Source organism: Pyrus communis, chromosome 8 (assembly GCF_963583255.1).
Source record: "Pyrus communis chromosome 8, drPyrComm1.1, whole genome shotgun sequence".
In the NCBI taxonomy this organism is placed as follows: domain Eukaryota; kingdom Viridiplantae; phylum Streptophyta; class Magnoliopsida; order Rosales; family Rosaceae; genus Pyrus; species Pyrus communis.
Window position 1 is genome coordinate 14,427,606 of NC_084810.1, and position 18,944 is coordinate 14,446,549.

General features: G+C 35.0%; 1 protein-coding gene across 1 annotated transcript; it reads left to right on the plus strand.

Annotated features, from left to right (window-relative positions):
• Positions 1-14,795: 14,795 nt before the first annotated feature.
• Positions 14,796-17,282, plus strand: LOC137742788 (small ribosomal subunit protein eS25y-like). The gene is made up of 4 exons (XM_068482740.1): positions 14,796-14,935; positions 15,073-15,147; positions 15,310-15,444; positions 16,941-17,282. The coding sequence occupies exons 1-4, from the start codon at positions 14,933-14,935 to the stop codon at positions 17,052-17,054; spliced, it is 327 nt and encodes a 108-aa protein (XP_068338841.1). The 5' UTR covers positions 14,796-14,932; the 3' UTR covers positions 17,055-17,282.
• Positions 17,283-18,944: the final 1,662 nt, after the last annotated feature.

The following is an 18,944-nucleotide window of genomic DNA, read 5'->3' on the forward strand; positions in this document are numbered from 1 at the left end:
TCATTAATTTCACTGTTTACCCTCCCTCTTTCTCCCGTAGCCTCCTTCTCTTCTACCCTCCATCTCTCCTATAACCTCATCCTCCTCCACCACAAACCCAGCAAACCAACTATGGCTAACCAAATCCCAGCAAACCCATTCGAACTCAAACCTAGCTTTCTCTCGCCGCCTCCCTCCTCCCTGCTAGTCCCACAATGAGACTTTCGCCAGCGACACCCAGGACTCGCATAGCAAGCATCATCTAGCCTTTTTCGATGACAACAAAAAGTGCAAAGAAGAGACCAAGGCCGTCGTTGACAATGTCCAAGCTCCTCCACCGCTACCTATACAGTCCCTCTGTGCTCCACCTTCTTCTCTAGTGCTGTCACCATAGCCAGGTCGTCGTCGTAAGCCTAGAGAGGACGACGACAACGCTTCAAGGAGGACGATGATGGCACTGAAGAAATTGATTGAAATGAATTTGCATATCCGACGATCCGATGAAGCCTCTGTAAATTGAAAAAAGAAAATTTTGGGATTTTTCTGTGTTTGATTTGAAGAGAAGGAAATTAAAAGAAGAGAAATATGGGTTTGAATTGAATAGAAAGAAAATGAAAAGAAAAGAAAGTATGGGTATAATAAGAGAGAGTTTAGTTGAGGTCCTTAATCCCTTGTTTTTTTTTTTCTTTTTCTTTTTTTTTTGTTTGGCTTTCACTTACCCTACCAATTTAATTATTCCAAATTGTTATGGGTTTTGATACATAAATAAAAAAATAATTGCTTATGGGTTTTATAAAATGAGCACATTTATATAATGAAATTTGGCTACATTTTATATACAAAAAATTGGTACATTTACATAAAAACGTGGGTACATTTTATAGAAAACAATGGATACATTTTATATTAAAAAAACAACAGTACATTTTAGATTAAAAATAAATAGTATTTACATTAAAAAATGGGTACATTTTACATAAAAAAATGGTACTTACAAAAAAATAGGGATACATTTTACATATAACAAAGTGGTACATTTGTAAAAAAAAATGGGTACATTATAAATAAATTATGTGACACACCTCGACCTAAATTAAGGCATGATGGCCATCACATGAGGGTGACGTAGCCATAAGCGCAGTGCGGAAGTGATAGTGATATGGAAATGTGGGTAAATAAAAACCGAATTAGCTAATCTACACTAGATAAATGTACAAGTGCGAGTGAAAGTGTTTAAGGTGTAAATACACATATTCAGAGCACAGGTAACCTAAGTGCAGTCCAGCATGCTAAATATTACTTATATAGAATATGAAAGAAGTAAAGTTCCTACATTATTAGAAGTCTGTCAGAACCACCGTAGAATCCTCGTAAGCCACTAACACGAACTTCTACCTAAAACTTGGAAGGGCGCAAAATAGAAAGTGTGAGTGGGCAAAAACAAAGCTTTTTCAAACCATTTCTCTTTCCAAAAGTAATAACCCTTCACCGTAAAACCTTATAATTTCCCAGAAAATAGTAATACATATGTATTTATAGAAATCAAGCTCGAGAGTAACGAAAACCAAGTATATGCCATGTCACTATCTCAACAGTAAATATGTAAGCCAGGTGATATAAATCAATGTAAAAGTGATATGCTAGCTGGAGTCACCTAATGTGACTTATACGGCCGAACCTATTGTTCATCAATCTAGCCAGAGTCACCTAATGTGACCTACACGACACTAAACCTACACACGAGTAGGAACCATCTAATGTGGTCTGTACGACAGGCTGGATGTAAATAAGTGTGCTCAAGTGCTACGATCACGGGAAGGCTGTGCGACAAATCGCAGATCACTTACGAGTTGGAACCATCTAATGTGGTCTGTACGACAAGCTGCCACCTGACTTGGATTCAAGCTGAGCGTGCAGTACTAGAGGTGAATGATCACGTGAAGGCTAGGCCCTGGCCATGGGCGGAACACTAACACCGGGGTGCAGGACAATGAGCTCTACGTGCATAAACTCATAATCAACTACCATGCAGCCATACCTTCAATATATACTCACCTGAACTTACCTGGGCCTCTGCATTATCATGCAAATTTATGCAAAGCTATACTAATGCATATGCTAAAATGTAAAGCAAACATGACATGGCATTTTAAACGAAATTCTATTTAAAAACAGTTTCTGGGAAACGCATATATATATAAACCAAAAGTCCACTCACTGGTATGTAGCAGGGTCATAAACCCCGAGTCTCGCCTGGCTATGCTTGTCCTCCGAGAACATCTAACCTATATGTGAAACAACTAATTCAACGTTAATTTTAAGCACATAACCAAAATCGGGCAATAACTTCTCGTACGTTGCTCAATGGGGTGTTTGAATATACCGTCGTGGCCTACTCAACACCACAAGTATCCCCATATTCTTAGAATAATTTTCTGACGTCCCACGCGCCTTCACGCACCGGCCACGCGCAAGCATGTGCCTGGCACACTGACGGAATCCCTAATGGCGTTAGGGAATATTCCGTTTAAAAACTAATGGTGTTACCTGACGCCGTTAGTATATTCCGTCAAAGTTGACGGAATATTCCCCCTTCTTATCCTGTGGCTTCGCCGAAGCTGCCGCCAGCCGCAGTCTGTGTCTCCGATTTTTGAAAAATTTTAAAACTTCAATATCTCACTCATTTTTCAACCAAAATTGATGAATTTTATTTGGATTTGAAGCTCTTAGAGAGTAGAACCTAACCTTACCTGTTTGAAGTCCTAAAACCGACGAGAAGTTGTCGGAAAATTCCTCGAAATTCCGGCTAAACTTGGAAACCCACAGTCGAGCTTATTTCAATGTCCAAACTTAACCAAAACTAGTCTAAAACACCAAAGGAGTTGTGTTGATACCTTTTTGAGTCTCAAAAGCAAGTGGAACCTCGACGATCACGTCGGGGAAACAGGGTACCTCGCCAGAGCTCCTAAGTTCTTGGGTTCCAGTGAACTATTCTTCGTTCCAAAGGTGTCACTAGACTCGTGGAGTCGCAAGGAAGATGATGATGACCTCCAATCACTCGATCCGTGAGTGTTTGAAGGCTGGAAGGGTCGGATTGTATAGACGGAAGAGTGTTCAAGAAAAAGGGAGAAGGGATGGTGAGGATGTACATGTGTATGTTTGTGTGTGTGTGTGTGTCCAGATTGGCTAGTTCAAATCGCCTTAAATCCTAATTGGGCTGCATGTTTAGGGTTCATGCAATTGGGTCCAATCAAAAGAAACCAACCCAATTTCCTTATTCCTTCATAACATTTTCACTACAAACCCGACTCGGCCCTAACTCGCGTCAGTGCTCTCGTGACGTCGAGTACAATTCAATTACGTTCATGGAAAAATAATTTAAAACTATGTACATACATCCTCGTCACTAAGTCTTGAGGGCATAATAGTCATTTCCATGCATTCGAGGATAAAATATATATATTAATTCGGGATGGGTCGTCACATTATTGGTACAGATAAAAGGTTAAAAAAATAATGAGTACAAATAAAAGTTAAAAAAATAAGGGACAAAAAGAAATTAATATATGAGTACAAATTAAAATTTAAAAGAAAATTGGTACAATTTAAAAAATGATTGCAAATTAAAAATGGGTACAAACTAGAAATAGAAATATATGATAAAAAGTTTAGCCATAAATATAATATATCAAATGTAACGTTTCTAACACTAAATGAATATATTTAAAAATAAAACTTAATTATCTTGACATGTAAATATTTTGTTTTTGAATAATTAATGGCGTTTATTAAAACTGAAAGACTTTGATCAAAATTTGAAAAGGAATAAGGTTTTAATCAATGAAGTAGAAGAAATAGGGATGGAAACCTAAATTCTCCTAATAATAAACTATTAATAAAATGAATTCATAAAGGGAATTGTTATTAGCACTCCAAAAATCTCATTCTACACTCCAAACTTTCTATATTAGAAAAGAAAAATACATTTGTGAGGAGTGTAGAATAAGATTTTTGAAGTGCCAATAACACTTCCCTTAATAAAATGACAAAAAAGTATTGATATTCGCTAGTGTAAAAAATATATCATAGATAAGCATACATGTGTTCAAATATATGAACAACTAAAAACCTGTCCCGTCCCATCTCATCGTATAAACATTGCACCAAACAACATACGGAACAAGGGTAAGTTAGTCATTTAATCTTTTGGTTCCATTCACCATGTGCTTACCAAAATGCAGAATGGAACAACCGTCCCGTTCCATCCTGCGCGTTCCGTTCTGTCCCATTCCATCCTATTCCGTCCCGTTTGCGTACCAAACGGCACCTTATAAGCCAATTCAATTTGAAACTTACATGCATCTAGTGTGTAGTTTTTTTTTTTTATTATTTAAAGAGGACAACTGGTGGTAAGTCATAGTATATGTTACTTTCGAGTCCAAAGAGGCTATAAGAAATTTCACCCGCTCTATGATCATAGTCAATTTGAAACGTGTCGTTACGACTTCGTTGTACCCTCCGAATAATGAAATATGCAAACGTAGGTCCTCTAAATCATATACATTTGAAACGGGGACCAATGAAAATCTATCAATTTAATGAGTATTAAATAACTGATAGTTAATAATTTATTAATTTATCAAAGTATTTTTATTTTCTTAAATACGCGCGCTGCGATGGATGTACGTTTTCGGACACCGAATTTGGTGTTTCGAGCCTATATTTCAATATTCTTCGTAGTATTTGATTTAATTGCTGAGTAAAGGTTGTTTCACCTTAGAAATGTTATCTTATGGATTACAAGAGTGTGCACCGCAAGGCGGCTGCAACCATAAGATGTGTGTGAGTAGGCTTTCACTTCTAAACTATATTATTATATGTTTTCAAATGTGGTTTATATCGCCTCATGCTTTCGTTTTACTTTAAAAGCACAAAGTTTTATATGATGATGATGTTGTGGTTACTGAGATTTGTGAACTTTTATTTGGAATGCTTTATCACCATGCTTTACTTTTAGACTTGCAATGTTTATTGCGATATTATGATTTTGGTAATGCTAGAGAGATTAAATTTATATACAAAATTTGGAAACTAAATGATTTGTCACAATAGGAATGAATATGTTTATCAACGTTTAAGTAATAACTCAATCATCAACTTTTATGTCATTTAGTTTATGAAATTTTGTCAAATTTAGTCTCTCTAGCATTACTCTCATGATTTTGTGACACTTTTTATTTGAGAAATTATCCATGGCATGTTTTTATATGATATATTTGCTCCTTATATATGCTTGCACATGTTTCTTTATTTGTATTGTCCAGGTGGTCAGGACCAGTTTCACATGTATGTTCACATGCACTGTTAAAATTGCATTGGATCCAGTGTAGATGTGTCCCTAGATTGCACTAGGCAATATGACTCATATGTGAGCGCTTAATGTCAGCTTCACATGTGTGTAGTACTAGAGTGTCATTTATACACCCAACTTATTTATGTCAGAATATCTATACATAATGTCAGGTGTTCGCATTATCTGATCAGCATACCATGTCTGTGTAATTGATGATTTGTATTATACTTAATTTTCAGTTGAACCTGATTTTCACTGGTGCCAAGGTACTTTATTATTTTATTATTAACACGAATTCAGAATGAGACATGTTGGATTTGTGATTGCTACCCGTTGGATCTTTCTTGCTAATTTTATATTGTGAATTTACGAGTTTAACCCGACTTCTTGGAATAACTATTTCTACTTCCCTGCTTGGCTTTTCATACTTATAATGTAGTATGATTTTGGTTATTATACAGGTTTCTACAACAATGAGCTAGTATCTATGTTATTAACATTTTTACGTCAGGCGTGTGCACAACATGTGCACGTGGATGGCGCATTGGCAAACAAAAAAGGCCGGTGGGGCCCAACTTGCAGTGCACTAAGCGCATATTCTACATGGGCAACATGGCCGTTTTCATCCATTCAATTTCCAACGGTATAAAATCTGGACTATTGGATTTCCAATGGTAAAAAAATATTGATTTCTAATTAAACGGCTAGTACACGTGGCGCAACATGGACCGTTGAATTTCTAATTGTTATATAATCTAACAGTCCATATTAATCAATCCTTTTTAGGAATAAAAAAAATAAAAAAAATTGGGCCCACACAGCACAACCTTAGATGTTGGATTGCCAAAAAAAAAAAAAAAAAAAAACAAGCTGTATCCAACGATCCATATTAATTTGGTTAGAAAATAATGTCAATTTAAAAAAAAAAAAAAAATACTATACACAACCATACTCTTCCACAAAAATTGTACATTTACATAATGACACAATGAGTAACGAGATTAGTTAAAAATCATATCCAAAATTAAATATAATATTATCTTTATATTAATTTTTTTATAATGCTAATTGCCCCGATAATATGCACTTGGATAATTACTATTTTTTAAGCCTATTGGCCAATTTCTTGGACAATTTTGCCCTAAGACATACTCCAACGCTTGAGTAAAACTCAAATTTTAGGTTCTAAACCCACCCCAACTTGCTCTAATGCTTGGGCCAAATATGAGTTTAACCCACAAATCATTTTTAGGGCAAATTCCGGCCAGGATTTGACACTGGGTTAGTGGGTTAACCCATTTGTGCGCGTGGACCCTACTAGTAGAAGCCCAGACACACAAGCTTCACGCAAGGCCCACATCAACGTGCCAGGCTCTTCAAGTCTTCGACAACCAAGGACCCACCTACTTGGGCTTGTCGAGCAATTGTCAGCCAGAATATTGAGGCTAATGGCTCTCTGCTTTAATCTAACCATGTTAGAGCACTGGATCATTGGTTGATCCAACAGTCCATATTCAAATGTATTTTTTTTTTAATTCTAACAGTTAAAAAGAAAAAGATGTAACGACCTAAAATTAAATCAAATGGCTAAAATAATTATAAAAAAAATTATATTAGTGTCGATTTAGTGATTTTTAAACCTAAGATATTAGAAACTTGAAAAACAAAGGTTGTGTTGTGCCATACATATGAAAGAGTATACAATAATGATGTATTTGGCGAATCAAATACCACGGTCTAATAACGAACCATTATGATTAATTGATAATATTAGTTCATAGTTTTGTGAAAGATTCATGTGAAAGGTTTTATTAACTTCATAATTATATCTAGTAGACCTTGTTCTTGTGAGAATTATTAGTTGATTAGTTGTAGGGAGGGACTTACGTCACCATAAACAGAGACTAAAGCAAGTTTTGGATTATAAGCTGGTGTTAAAGATTATAAATTGACTTATTATACTCCTGACTATGAAACCAAAGATAATCTCGAATGTTATCATTTCCGGTACATAGACCAAGTGATACAATGCAAGCAAAAGTTCCTAGATTCATGGAGATATAGAACACCATATAAGCTTTCATTTTATTGATTTTTAGTTCTTGCTGTCAATTACTGATTCTTTAGTGATGTGAAGCCATCAGGCAGTAGACCGGCAAGGGAATGGTTGTCTCAGTAAAAGGTTGCTTAAAAAAAAAAAGCCTAAATTCAATCCTTAATAATATCGGGCTAAAAATTTAACCCAAAAGGGTTAGAGTAGTGATGTGGTAGAAACTAACACACAAATTAAACCCTATAAATTATGCAATCATAGTACGAGTAAGTAGAGATCGTTCTATTCCGGGGATTAGAAGGGATGCTAATCAACACAAAATAAATTTATAAAACTGAAAACTAAGTTAAACTAACAACAAAACAATGACTGGGGGATTTTGGACGAATTTGATTAAAACAAAAGTAAATGGCAGCAAGTTAATTAAGTTGTGAATGAAATTTGGATGAAGGTATAGCTAAAGGATTCTTCTCCACACATGATACATATGCATACAAATCAATTTCCAGTTATTCTTCCTATAAACTATGAATGACAATGCCCCAAATTAACTGTGAACAACACTAATTAACTCTCAGATTTTCCTAAGTTCATTGAATTGGACTGAGCGACGCAACCAAATTATTCTTCTCAAGTTCCCTAACTATGAAAAGCATGAGAGATACATCTCAAAGATCATTAAATTATGTGAAAATCATAAGCATTGATAAAGCATTCGTAACTATGAAAAGCATGATACTCCTGCCAAGAATTTACTTAACTCAATCATGACTAGTGACTTTTACTACTTACAAATATAAGTTCATAATGATTAGGTCAAATTCCCTTATATTCTAGCAATAAATATGTGCATGCAAACTAATTGTGCACCCTTAATAAACATACAAGAATAAGTTCTCTATAAAGTAGATAAGTAAATCACATTCATGTTTTACGAAACAATAACTGGATGTAATCAATTTATATAAAACATATGATCATGGCTTTGAATTCACCTCTAGCTAAAAAGAAACTTAGTTACACATGTTCATCATAATTGAAAAGCAATCTAAAATAAACATTGAAACTTAAAACAAAGATAGAAAGAACTCTGAAAATTCCAGCAACTTCAATGGATGAATGGTAGGCATGGCATACTCTAAATCTATGCAGCAATTTCATATATATAAGGAAAAATGGCTGAATCCAAGGAGGAAAAGGTTTTGGCATTTTGAATTATTTTAGGACTCTAAAAATCAAGTAGAGAGTCTTGGAATGTGATTAGGATTCCTCCTTGTAGCTGGAGATAAGATAAAATAAGATAATGTTGGATAAAATAAGATAAGGTTGGATAAGATAAGATAATGTTCATCTCTAACTAGAATTCCTCTTTCTTGTCTAATTCCTTGCCTTCCAAGCCTCAAATTTAATTTCTCCATATTTTAGCACATATCTAGCACCATTTAAACACAAAAAATGTTTAGCCCATATGCTATCCACGCCTGCTATCCAATCCAAATCCAAAACTGCTCCAAATTGCTCCATTTAGCTATTTATTGTCATCTTTACCAACTGGAACTACAATAATACGAAAATAACATAAATTACCAAAATAAATGGAAATTAACTAAATAAATGCAAAGAAATAAGATAACAAAGTCGCATAAATATGCTCTTATTAAATTCCTCCACACTTAGCTTTTGCTAGTCCCTGAGCAAAATAAAGAAAACAAAACAACACCTAAACCTTCCAATAATTACCTCAAGGATTTCCAATGAAACATGACATGTGAGAAATCATTACTTACATAGATTTTAACCATCCTTACTTTTGAGCTTATACTTAACCGCAGTAGCCACTCACTAGCTCACATTTAATCATTTAAAACAACATTTGAAAGTAGTAACATGCCTTAGAGAATTCATTCAATTCCTCACCGGATATAGTCTCTATTTTCATACAAATTTTCTGATTACGCTCCCTAAACTAAGTATATGTGAGAAGATTGGTGTAAACATGTAGACTAGCACTCACATATGTTATAACAAAGAAGGCACTTTTTGGAATTATTAATACAAACATGTATATGATCTCATGAACGGAATGCCACTACTTAGAAGCGAGAACCAGAGATTCCATATGCTCGTACCAATTTCAAACTCGACATATTGAATCACATAACAATTAAGATAAAAGTCTAAGAGTTGTAATGGGGCTAAGGTATTGGCTAACAAAAAAAGATTAAGGATAAACAATGGTTCTTAAAGTGATAGTAAGCAAAGTAATGAGATCAACACTTAGAATTCAACTTTTGATTGCAACACCCAACTATAAACACAAAGGGGAGATTCGTACAACTTTAGGGTCAAATTCACATTTTTGGACCCTTCATCAGCAACCAACACTTATGAACTCATTCTCACTTCTTTTCAACCTTTCTTTTTTCTTTTCTCCTTTTTTTTTTCAACGTTTTTCTTCTTTTTTTTTTTTTTTTTTTCTCTTTTCTTTGAAACATAAAACATAAGAACTACTTCATTGGCAAATCCTTCCCCCACACTTATTTTTCTGCAAATTGTAAATCAAAAGGAATTCCCAAGAATAAGGGTATGGATATTCCTATACTAGGCTAGGTAGAGATAATGCAGGCTAACAAAGAAAATAGGCTAAATAAGGCTCAAAGGGGTTAAACCTACAATACATATGCAAGGGATAAGGCTTTTTGGCTTTGGTGATAACTAAACAACTTCATCTTGTTATTTGTCATGCAATCAATTTTATATTTTGAATGAAATGGGCATGAGTTCTAGTAGTTGGAACTAAAATGATGAAAAAGCTTTCTAAGTAGCAACCAAGCAAAGAAATAATGAGATCATGCAACGACTTTAGAAAACAACAATATCACATATTAATAACTCTTCAAACAAAGAATAGGCTCAAGTCTCATAGGGTTGTAGCGTTAGTTTGACTTTCTTCCTTCAAGCATGTTCCAAAAATTGATTTTTTTTTCTTTGTGATTGCATGTGAATTCGTAAATGACAACTACAACTAAGTATGAACCAAAGAGCATATCAAACTTCCACCCATGTTTGTAACTTTCTTTAATAGTCATGCAATTAAAAACAAATCCTCATCATTGTGTTGGAAGGTACCCTAAAACACACAAGCAACAAAAACGACTCTTTTTGGTTTTTTTTTTTTTTTCAAATTTTTTTATATGACACACAATAAAAGCACTTTAAAACAATGAATAACAACATTAGTAGTGATAGGTGGTAAAATTAAAAAATAAGTCATGAAAAACAATCTGTTTACCCCCCCCCCACTTAAACCAAACATTGTCCTCAATGTTTCAAAAATAAACTTAAACAAGAAAACAACAAAAGATAAGTAGCAAACAAGACTATCATGGCAAAGTAAAAACAATAAAGAGAAGGGTAAAAGAGAGCAAATCTGGTTGTAGGAGCCAGAAATTCCATGGTCTCTTTATTCAAACACATGGGTTGCCTCCCAAGAAGCGGTTGCTTTACCGTCTTCTAGTCGGACAATACCTCCATTTAGTCCTCACTAGGACCAGTGGCATGGAGTTGATCTTTGAATGGAAGGTGATACTTGAAATGATCCGGTAATGGTTTAAATTCTAGAGTGGGTGCCTGAATCATTGAAATCAACAACATGTTAGTAGAAAACGAAATTGAAATTTGAGAAGGTGGCTTACCTGTGTGTTGCGACAAGAACTCAAGGACAAACACTTCTTTGAAAGTTTCAGGAATGTTGCTCTCGGCCAGATTTTGTGTGAGGGCAATGACTTGTCCCATGTCATAAAATCCAACTTCTTCGGGGATGGTTGTCTCAAGTACATCCTCTTTGATGAATTCTAGATATTCCTTAGCCACTTCTTTCTCTTGAATCCATCTTCTTGTTGTACAAAGCTCTTTAAAAAATTCAGCGCATTTTAGAACTTGCTTTATTGTACAAAGAATTGGGATATTAACTTGCACATTTGGGAAGGTTTCGAAGATTTCTTTCTCTCTTTTCTTTCTTGAATTGCAAGAACCTACAAGGAATGGGGACATTTGGTGGAATAAGGTTAGAAAGAATTGAATTTGGAACAACCTTACTAGAATTGGATGGTGGTGGAGCTATGGTAGCTGCGGCAATAGGATTAGAGATGATTGGGTGTTGCGGCAAGGCTTCTTCTAAGCTTGCCATGGATGAGTCTTCCTCTTCATCGGACAATAGCTCTTTGTCCACTTCTAGGCCATGGTTGGACACCTTCAAATCACCTGCAACCTCCATACCACTTCTCAAAGTGATAGCTTCAGCGATTTCAAATTCTCCCATCGAATTGACAATAGTTGAGCTGGAGAGTTCGCTTTGTTCTCGAATTTGTCTCATGAATTTTGCGATCTGTCCAAGTTGATTTTTCAATTCAACCATCTCTTTAACTTGGTTTTCTAAGTCCTGAGTCAAATAAGCACAAGAAGTATTTAGTGTTTGAAGAATTTTATCATAATCCATGGACATACTTGAATATGGTTGGAATTGTTGCAGGGGAATTTGTGGTGGTTGGATAGGTCTTGAATAAAACTCTTGAGATGGCTGCCAATATCCTTCTTGTTGAACTTGTTGAGGTTCACTCCACATAAAATTTGAATGATCTCTCCAACCTGGATTGTAAGTGTTGGAAAACAAGTCGTTCCTTGATTGATTATGGCCTTGATAACCCCAAACATTGACATTATCTCAACTTCCATTCTCAATTAATTGAGGATGTTGGTTAGTTTGATATCCTTACCTATAGGACACACCAAATGTAGGGATACTTTGCATTGTGGACTTTTCGATATACTGCGATATAAGAAAAGTAAGATTCGTCATTTGAGCTTGAAGATTAGCAATTGCTATGCCCTGCTTCTCTAGTACCTGAAATTAAAGAAATAAAACTAAATCAACTATCAAAAGAAAAATAAACAAAAAACAGAGGGATTAGCAATTTTACTAATCCCCGGCAACAATGCCAAAATTTGATGTGGTAGAAACTAACACACAAATTAAACCCTATAAATAATGCAATCCTAGTACGAGTAAGTATGGATCGTTCTATTCCGGGGATTAGAAGGGATGCTAATCAACACAAATTAAATTTATAAAACTGAAAACTAAGTTAAACTAACAACAAAACAATGACTAGTGGGATTTTGGATGAATTTGATTAAAACAAAAGTGGCAGTAAGTTAATTAAGTTGTGGATGAAGGGATAGCTAAAGGATTCTTCTCCACACATGAAACATATGCATACAAATCGATTTCCAATTATTCTTCTTATAAACCATGAATGACAATGCCCCAAATTAACTGTGAACAACACTAATTAACTCTTAGATTTTCCTAAATTCATTGAATTGGACTGAGCGACGTAGCCAAATTATTTTTCTCAAGTTCCCTAACTATGAAAAGCATGATAGAGATACATCTCAAAGATCATTAAGTTCTGTGAAAATCATAAGCATTGACAAATCATTCGTAACTATGAAAAACATGATACTCTTGCCAAGAATTTACTTAACTCAATCATGACTAGTGACTTTTACTACTTACAAATATAAGTTCATAACGATTAGGTGAAATTCCCTTATATTCTAGCATCAAATCCCTGCATGCAAACTAAGTGTGCACCCTTAATAAACATACAAGAATAAGCTATCTATAAAGTAGATAAGTAAATCGCATACATGTTTTACGAAACAATAACTGGATGTAATCAATTTATATAAAATATATGATCATAGCTTTGAATTCACCTCTAGCTAAAAAGAAACTTAGTTACACATGTTCATCATAACTGAAAAGCAATCTAAAATAAACATTGAAACTTAAAACAAAGATAGAAAGAACTTTGAAAATTTCAGCAACTTTAATGGATGAATGGTAGGCATGGCACACTCTAAATCTCTGCAGGAATTTCATATATATAGGGGAAAATGGCTAAATCCAAGGAGGAAAGGGTTTTGGCATTTTGAATTATTTTAGGACTCTAAAAATTAGGTAGAGAGTCTTGGAATGTGATTAGGATTCCTCCTTGCAGCTGGAGATAAGATAAGATAAGATAAAATAAGATAAGGTTGGATAAAATAAGATAAAGTTGGATAAGATAAGATAAGATAATGTTCCTCTCCAACTACGATTCCTCTTTCTTGTCTAATTCCTTGCCTTCCAAGCCTCAACTTTAATTTCTCCATATTTTAGCACATATCTAGCACCATTTAAATACCAAAAATGTTCAGCCTATATGTTATCCACGCCTGCTATCCAATCCAAGTCCAAAACTGCTCCAAATTGCTCCATTTAGCTATTTATTGTCATATTTACCAACTGGACCTACAATAATACGAAAATAACATAAATTACCAAAATAAATGGAAATTAACTAAATAAATGCAAAGAAATAAGATAACAAAGTCGCATAAATATGCTCCTATCAAGTAGAAAAGCTGTTTATGGTTAAAACCTAAATTTTCCGGATAATTTTTTTTTTCTTTGTTTTAACCCAAGAGTTGGAGATGGTCTAAGGATGAAAGTACTCTTATGAATTTTTTTTCAAAATTAAGAAAGAAAAATTTGATATTACATTTTTTTTTTTGAGAAAAATGTTCTTAAAGCCACTCAGTACCATGGTCTGGTGGTATTCCTCTTTGCTTAGAAGTGAGAAGGTCTTAGGTTTGAATCTCGTGGATGGCGAATTCAATACCAAACTTGGCTGTCCATTATGTGGCTTAGGCGAACTCCCCCTCCCCCTAGTGTAAATACATTGATGTACTGAAAAAAAAAAAAAAAAAAACAAAACAAAGATGCATACGGCGCATGTTAGTGCTTCTCTTAAAGCAATTCCACCCCTAAAAAATGAGTTGGCCCAAAGTCCATTTAATCCACCCAAATGAATAATAATTGACTACAATAAATAGTATTTGGCCAATTGCATCTCCACCTCTAGAAAATGAGTTGGGCAAGAGCCTAGTCAATTCGTATTAAAATATTATTAATTTTTTTTATAAAATAATAAAAAATAATTTTATTTTTAATTTTGGATAGAATTTTTAATCAATCTTGTTACGCCACGTGTCATTTCCTGAAAGTACAACTTTTGTGAAAGATGGTTAGGTATTTATATAAAAAAAAATTCGTTTAATTTTTTGGTATTTTTAAACAATTTTTACAATTTTTTTTTTCATTGCAGGAATGCGCTCCCACGCTCGTGTATATCCAACGCGCCAATTGCAAAAAAGAACTTAGCTCGTGGCTGATGTCAGCATGACGTCAGATGGGTCGATTCCTCCCTCAGTCCATTCTACGCCGGCCTAGAAGATGGGGTGGACTTTGGGCCGGCCTATTTTAGGGGTGGAGTGGGTTTTGGGACTATTTGCTCTTAAAAACCCTACCAAGCCCGAACTCTATTTCTTTGCGCTTCTTATCAAAACCCTAAATCTACGTCTCCGTCCGACGGCTCTCTCTTGCTCCACATTGACTCCAGAGCCCTGCAACCCCTGCGAATCCTGCGACCCTCATCGCCATGGTAATTTTCTCTCTCTTCCGAGCCCCAAAGTCTCTTCATTTCCCTTCTAATGCTTACAAAAAACCTGAATGCAACATTTTTGGTCTTCGAATTTTGTAAACTGGTCGCTTAATTTCTTGTACTTGTTGTTCTTACAGGCTCCCAAGAAGGATAAGGCTCCTCCACCGTCCTCAAAGCCTGCCAAGTCTGGCGGAGGCAAGCAGAAGAAGAAGGTCTCTTTGTATTTCCTACCCAGAATCCGTTTCTCTAATATTTGGGGCATTTGTTTGATTGTTTGGGATACAGTACATGAGTTGTTTTTCTCTCATTGATTTTTGTGTGTGAAAATGTGTGAGGAATTTCTCATTTTTTTTAAAACTTTGATGGATTAACAGAAGTGGAGCAAGGGAAAGCAAAAGGAGAAGGTGAACAACATGGTTTTGTTTGATCAGGGGACTTACGACAAGCTGCTTTCCGAAGTTCCGAAGTATAAGCTCATTACTCTTTCCATCTTGTCTGACAGACTAAGGGTATGATTCCGAGTCCGACTTCATTTTTCTTCTGTATGGTCGTTTTCATAGGGAGTTGTTAGTCTGTATAAATGTCCCTTATTTTGGAAGTCTTAAGTATATGTTTGAGTTACATAATGGTTATCTAATATTAATTGTCATAATGGATTTATAGTTTTTTGGGAAAGTGATTAAAGTGATTAAAGTGATCTATGATCTTTACAAGTTCATTCTTTTATCTCTTTGGCACACTGTATCTATCTACTTACATTGTATTGCATATTTGGTATACTCTTGGTTAGGTCTTTTTTTTTAAAACGATTGTAAGTTTTCAATGTAAACAAAATTTGAACTTTGTAAAAGGGTTTGTTCCAAATTGTTGTTTTCACCCTGTTCTATTTAAAGGCATGATTGATTTCTCACTAAATACACATAATGGATGTAAATTTGTTTCAATTGTTGATGTGCTTCGCTTCGATTCACAATCATGATTCACATTTTTACATGTCAAACAATACCTGCGCAATTACTCAATATAATTGGATAGTTATGTTGTGTTTGTTATGTAGCTTAAAGTCTGTCTTAGGCAAGCTGTAATTTGTGCTGCATATTGAGGTTATTTATCCCCTTGGTCTTATGACTTCTGTTACTTTGTTCTTGCCTGCGTACTTGCTCTCTGCTAGAATCAATTAGGAAAGTTTTGTAACTGATTGTTTCTTAAAATACCCGACACCATTAAATTATAAGTTTAAAACTATCAGGCTTGATTTGGGCTGTCATGATTTAACTTAATGTCCTTCGTTTTAATAGAATATCAGGGGACCTTGTATCACGTTGCAGTATATCAGTTTTCCTTTTCAGTGCTTAAGCAGCTCCTCATCCTTTTCCATACCTCATACTCTCCTCCAATTTTCTATTCTTCCTGTGCTAGGATTTTCTTTTTGTTTTTCAACATCTCTCGACTTTTGGACTGTTTATTTCACACTTTGGTTGGTAGGGTTCTGTTTTCTTTCAAATCCGGGGACTTATGGAAAGCATTATAATTCAGTTCATTGCATTTATGATTCTCTTCTTCTCACTTTTCATCACATCATATCTGTTGTTATTACTGATTGTCTACTGAGAAACTTGTATACATATATTCTCCCATGTTGTACTCAAATTGTAGTTGAGGATCATCATGGGGGGCATAAACGTGTATGGTGATTAAAATTCAAATGCTTCGTATGCATGCAGCATACATAGGCACTTGTTAAAGTAAAAAAATAATTTTTTTGTACTGTCCCAACGATTGTTCCTGAGAACTATCCCATCATGCTTAAACTCCACATGTAGCTTTTATAATGATATTGGATTACAAATGTAGGTTTAATTTCTCTACATATATTGCATTGTGTTTTCAGTTGCTGATTATATAACAATTTGCACGTCTTTAACCTATTGGTCGATGAAGTGGTCGTTAACTTTAGCCGATGCTAAAGTAACTGAAGTTTATTTCTTTTTTCTTGTTTTTTCAGATTAATGGATCATTGGCTCGCCGTGCAATTAAGGATTTGATGGCAAGGGGTTCCATTAGGCTGATAGCTGCTCATGCTAGCCAGCAGATATACACCAGAGCCACCAATACTTAAACGGGAAAGATGTTAGTTTTCGGTCATGGAGGCACAAGTATTCACCTTTTTTGTGATGTTAGGGAAAACTATTGTCCTTTTCATTTTGTATGGTGACTATATCCGTCGTTTTATTTTTCCATTATTTTCGACAGTTTATTTTATGCAACTGATAATGTATTGTGTGCTGTAACTTTGCCTTCTTTTGGTCGTGGATTTTATTCGAACAAAGGTTTTGCCCTGTTATCTGTCGACTCTGTTTGTCTTTGCATCCTTTGTTTTGCCCTGTCCATGGCTCGAAACCGATTCTCTGACCAGGAGAAAAGCTTGGACGTGTAGCCGCAGGGTTTTGATTAAGTTGTAGGTATAAATTGTAAACTAACATGGTTGCGCATTATGGTATGAGAACGCCACCACTATGATGCCTCGTGCTCAATGACAAAAATCTTGGGTTGAGAAGGTTAAATGTAGGATTTCTGTGGGGTTTACATTTATTAGGAGCCCTATTGATTAAGGATACAAGATAGGAAGTAATAGATATTATCCCGAATTATTTGACGCGGTAAAGTTATAATTAATGGGAATATCTATCCTGTTAGGTTATGAATTTTACAAGTGTTAAATATATGTATTGCGCTCTCTTTATGGGCCATAAATTGACTAATCTTACCTATAAATATCACTCTTAGGTCCACATTCTCATATACAACATTCTAGCACACCATTCCACCCGATATAGGAGTGTATATGGCATGTAGAGAGAGCGGAAGATCTTTTCTTGTTGCTATTGTTCTCAGTTCACCATTTGCTTCGTTTCAATGACTTCTCAAGGTTAGAACTATTAGTGTGCATATATGTTGTATATATTGCTATCTCGTAGACATGATTTGGGAGATTCATTAAATCGATGACTGCATCTAGCTACAAACAAAGCAATTTTAATCACACGTTCCTTAAGCCTAAATATAAGGTTGCCTTGGTTGTGTGCTTTAATGATATGTTGGTAACCAGGAAATGATCTCGTTGAAAAAAATAAGTTTAGAGGTATTTGTTTAGAGAATTTGAGATAAAAGGATTGTGGCACTTTGAAGTACTTTCCTGGAATTTGATTGAGCAAGATGAAATACCAACCAATAAGGACAATATTAGCGACTTGTTGGGTGATCTAATTAGCTCACATGAGGTTCAACCAAATTTAACCAACCATAAAGATTAACACTCTCGAGGACTAAATTTTACGAGTTGGAGAACTATTGCAAAGGCACCAAAAGGAAAATACCTTATCAAACTTTTAATGATCTTGCAATCGCCTGCAAAGAAGTTATGTTATGAGTCACCTCCAACAAATGTCAAGCTTCCACCTTGTAGCCTGTTAAGTGCAAAAACCACAAAACTAGTAAACAAAGTCGTCGCTCTGAAATTCAAATTTGAGCAATAAGGCATACATATAGTAAAGGTGCTCATCAATAAAGCGAGAGAGCGACCACAACTACAAAAACTTTCATTTCAAAGAGAAAGAGCGGTCACAACCAAGAGGGATCTCCTTGATAGAGCAAGAGAGCAACCACTAGAAGAAATAAGGAGGAACAAAGGAAGAAATAAACCAAGAAGAATTGTCGTTGACCCTAACACCAAAGACAACCCTAACACCAAAGACAAGTTGTCAATGATAAGGAATTTTTTTTTCTTTTATGGATCGGTGGAGACGAGATTTTATCTACGTGAGACCTATAAATAGAAAAGAAATTTAACCAATTATATCTTATACCTATATTTTATTATTCATTAACCACCGTTTCTTATATTGAGGATTGAGGGACAAATGCATTTCTGATGCAGTCCTATTAGATTAAAAATGTGATTGTGTAAATCCTATCATATCTGGGGTCTTAAAGGATTTTACCATATCTC